The 3,972-nt window shown below is 33.5% G+C and overlaps 1 protein-coding gene across 1 annotated transcript; it reads right to left on the minus strand.

Moving 5' to 3' along the window:
* Window positions 1-762: 762 nt before the first annotated feature.
* LOC115724073 (prefoldin subunit 3) lies at window positions 763-3,288 on the minus strand. Its single transcript, XM_030653529.2, has 6 exons — window positions 2,962-3,288; window positions 2,530-2,587; window positions 2,279-2,350; window positions 1,588-1,707; window positions 1,392-1,493; window positions 763-1,184 (listed from the first exon to the last, which is right to left on the minus strand). The coding sequence occupies exons 1-6, from the start codon at window positions 3,105-3,107 to the stop codon at window positions 1,104-1,106; spliced, it is 579 nt and encodes a 192-aa protein (XP_030509389.1). The 5' UTR covers window positions 3,108-3,288; the 3' UTR covers window positions 763-1,103.
* Between the last annotated feature and the right edge of the window lie 684 nt (window positions 3,289-3,972).

A 3,972-nucleotide genomic window follows, 5' to 3' on the forward strand; every position in this document is an offset into this window, starting at 1 on the left:
AAAAGAAAATTGAATTTGCAGAGGTGTCATTGATGTTACTTTTTATGACACCGACAGAGTTGTTGTTTTGTGAAAACCTATGTCGATAACAACAACAATAACAACAGTGGTCTTTGTCTAAGCCCATAACATGTTTCAACCTTCTTTGATACACTTCAAGGTAAGAACTTACAAGGGTGTTACTTTTGGCCTTGGTGCACATGAACCAACAATAGTCAAAAATAGAAACTTTGTTAACATAAACAACAGCACCATAATTGAGGGTTTTGTTACCTAAAAAGAAGAGAATTATTCAACCTTAGAATCATGTTCATGTCCTTAGTTGACTTTACCATACCATCTCATAATTATAGAGTAAATACCACTACTAATTTTAAGTTAAATTATTTCTAGAGTTAGAATTAGAAAGATGAAAGTTTAATATTAGAGTTTCTTTTATGTACTCAAAATTATTCAAACCTCGAAGGGATTGATTTTATTAAGCGTCATATCACTTCTTCTGAGTAAAGACTCTAATATAGAGAAACAATCCAAGTGGCCCAAAAGAGATGGACAACTCTGACATCATTAAGAGACCCCATTAGTGATTTTGATGCCTTGTCTCTCTTCTCTTCATTTGGCCAAGTTTTGCCGACAAGTTTGTTTTCACATGCAAAACACCAAACACTCTTTTGGGGCCTCATTTCTATTTACAAAACCAGAATTATAGATGAAGAACTTGATCATCACCAAACAAATTAACAAATAATAAAAATGGAAATCTACCAAAATTAGCCAATCAAATTAGCATCATTGGTATTGCACACAACTCATGTCCATCAATCTAAAAATTAAGGTGATTAAGGAAAGGATATGTTACATATCAAGACAGACAGACAGACATATACCACATACCCAAAACTGGTCCTAAGAATAGTATATATATATAATAGGGATTTTGAAAATGCAAAGGAGAAACAATTTAACATACCAAACACCTATTTAATGTAAATATGATCTAATGCAAAAAAATTAAAAATATAGGAACATGTCCAATCACCTCAGGTTATTAAGTAAAAACTTAAAGCAACTTGTACAACCTCCAAGATTTGATAAAATTTCTTTCATGATTCTATAGCAACACCAGCAGCTTGTCGAACTCTACGCTGGTGAACATCCCAATTATACACCCGAGCAATTGTGACCTGCATAATTAGTGTCCGATAAGTTAAATTGGAGTATCAAATACTTTTGTGCACATGCGTAGACAAGACAAAGTTAAGATATGATTTCCTTGTAGAAAACACAGATATACAGTGGTTGTAGACCAGCTCAGAAACATGTGTTTACGATCACAGGCTAAACTGAATTAATCGTAATGCCAGAAATTAATGTTTGGGAGATTTTATTACCTGGGTAATTGTCACCTGATCCCTCAAGAATTGTAAATCAGCCACAAGTACTTCTAAACTAGCTTTAGCATTATCTAAATTCTTTTGAAGAAGAGCAGTGGCCTGCACGAGATAGTTATACGAGATCTTAACATTGTGTCTACTTAATCCAGACAAGCTATTCCACAACAGTTTTAAAAGAGGAAGAATAGTGTACCTCTTCACAAGAATACTCCAACATTACATTTGCTCCAAGCCATAAGCACACTGAATCGGTATCCTCAATACGAGCTCGAGAGTATATTCCCTCTGAGACTTCAAAGTCTGTAATAAGTGCCTGCAGCCACAAAATACAGATGAGAGAAATAGTCTCAGTAACGAGAATCTACTTTAGAGAAAAACAACTCCAAATTGCAAGGCATATGAACTTACTAAGTATCAGCATTACAAATATTTTGTAATTACACCAAACATAACAGCTTAAGACAGTAATTGCAACAGATATTTCCAATAAATACCAAATATGGAACAATAAGAGTCAGCATACTTAAGCTATCCGCTAATAAACTATTTTAGATTTCGATAAGATGCTTCACATTCATTACTTGCTGCCACCTAAACTGTAGGGTATACCAGAAATGAGATAGTACTTGCCTAAGCAGATGACAGAATGTGTTCATTTCTACATTATTGACATTCAAATGGCCAAAGCCAATGAAGGATTGTGCCAAACCCAGAGTATTATAAACATGTAGCCTTAATCAAATTTTTATGCATACACATATGAGAAGGTGAATAAATTCCATCATGCTCACTAGTTCAGTATAAAATAATGTGACAATCCAGATATAAATGCTTGAAGTATGAAAATTAGCATAAACTGCTTATGCTTCAAAAATACAACGAACCTCACCGGTACCCTTCTTAGCTTGCAGAGTTGCAACCACATCTAAACATTTCTCAATGTCAGGAATCTTTGCCTGCAAAATCACAATGACCAAAAACGCATGATTCAAACTGAATATCAAAGATCAACAGAGAATAGAAATAGAATATGATCCACTAAACTTTTATATTACATAGTTTTATGTATAAGTTACTGGCAATGGCAATGAGTTTGAACGCATATAATAAAAAAGAAAAGGTTTGGCGAGTAAACCTGAAGATCCCTTTGCTGAGCAAGAAGTTTCATTTCAACCACCTTGTACTGCTGAAGTCTGTCCAGTAGAACAGGTACAGGAACATCATTACTACTCAATACTCATGAATCATAAGCAAATAACAATAATAGTAATGGTAGCAAAGACAAAACAATCTGATTTTTACTTAAGTCAATCATTTCCTTTCGTCTTGGCAACAGAAATCTAACACGTTAATTTCTACTTAAATAATTAGTTGCCCAGATGTGAGGACAAGATTATATATGTTAATGGTAGCAAGAACTAAACTTAATCGATCCAAAACCAACATTACGATATGGGTTCTTCACATATGGAAGGACCCAAATTATCAAAACTTGGATTCAAAAAAAGGATCAAAACCCATACATGAGAAATTAAAGTTGAGGCAGAGAGAGTGATAAAAATCGAACCTTTCTTGGAGAAAAGCGAGGGCTGAGTTAACATCGAGTCCTGATTGGTTTAGATAGGTCTGCACATCTTCCACGAACTGAGCTCCTGGTATTCCTCTTCTTTCTGCAACAACCCCAGCCTCTGTGGAAGAAGAAGAAGAAGCCATTTTCCTTCGATAACGAATCTCCAAAGTCTACTTCGTCGATCGTTGTCGTTTCTAGCTCCGATTTTGCCACTGTCCTTCAAGGTACTACTCTCTGGAGACTCGAGAGAAGGGCAGAGAGTGTGGGTCGATGAAAGAACGGGGGCATCGAACGACAATCACTTGTGTGTCGTTTAATGTAATTGGACTAAAGGCCCAACTTTAGAGTTATTGGGCTTTATAGGCTTCAAGCTCAATATAGTTGCTTAGGGTTTGCACCTTTGTAAATTGAAAAATACCTCTTTAATTTATCAATGGGATAAGTTAAAAAATGCCTCTTTTATTAATCAATTAACTAAATTTACCTCTAATTTTATATTTATTTGAAACATACATCTTTTTATATGTATTGTACCCAAAATACCCTGACATAAGAGAGTCATATGGAGAGTATCTTGAAGTGACAGGGGAGAAATTGGTACAATATTTAAAATAAGAGGTAAAAATGATAGACTTTAAAAAAGAAGGTAAAAATGAAAGAGGGCAATATAAAAAGGGTATAGAGTGTAATTTCCTCTTTATCAATTAACCAAATCTACTTCTAATTTATATTTAATCGAAACATATATTTTTTTATATCATATGACATAAGGGAGTCATATGGAGAGTATATTGAAGTAATAAGGGAAAAATTGGTTAAGTGTTTAAAAAAAGAAATAAAAATAATAGACTTTAAAAAAAAAAAAAAAAGACAATATAAAAAAGATATAGTGTCTAATTTCCTCTATATAATGGGAAATTTTCATATATATACGTAAGAAATAAATTAATTATACAAATAACGTTCTCAAAATAATTAACATAAATCTTGTGACACATCAGCAAAGTT

This window comes from Cannabis sativa, chromosome 9, assembly GCF_029168945.1.
Source record: "Cannabis sativa cultivar Pink pepper isolate KNU-18-1 chromosome 9, ASM2916894v1, whole genome shotgun sequence".
Classification (NCBI taxonomy): Eukaryota; Viridiplantae; Streptophyta; class Magnoliopsida; order Rosales; family Cannabaceae; genus Cannabis; species Cannabis sativa.

Bases quoted from the DNA above. Each gene is read 5' to 3' on its own strand.
- LOC115724073 (XM_030653529.2), bottom strand. From the start codon at position 3,107: ATGGCTTCTTCTTCTTCTTCCACAGAGGCTGGGGTTGTTGCAGAAAGA. The intron at 2,588-2,961 runs GTTCGATTTTTA...TCTACTGGACAG, and splicing joins CTCGCTTTTCTCCAAGAAAG to ACTTCAGCAGTACAAGGTGG. The intron at 1,185-1,391 runs GTAATAAAATCT...CTAATTATGCAG, and splicing joins ATCAGGTGACAATTACCCAG to GTCACAATTGCTCGGGTGTA.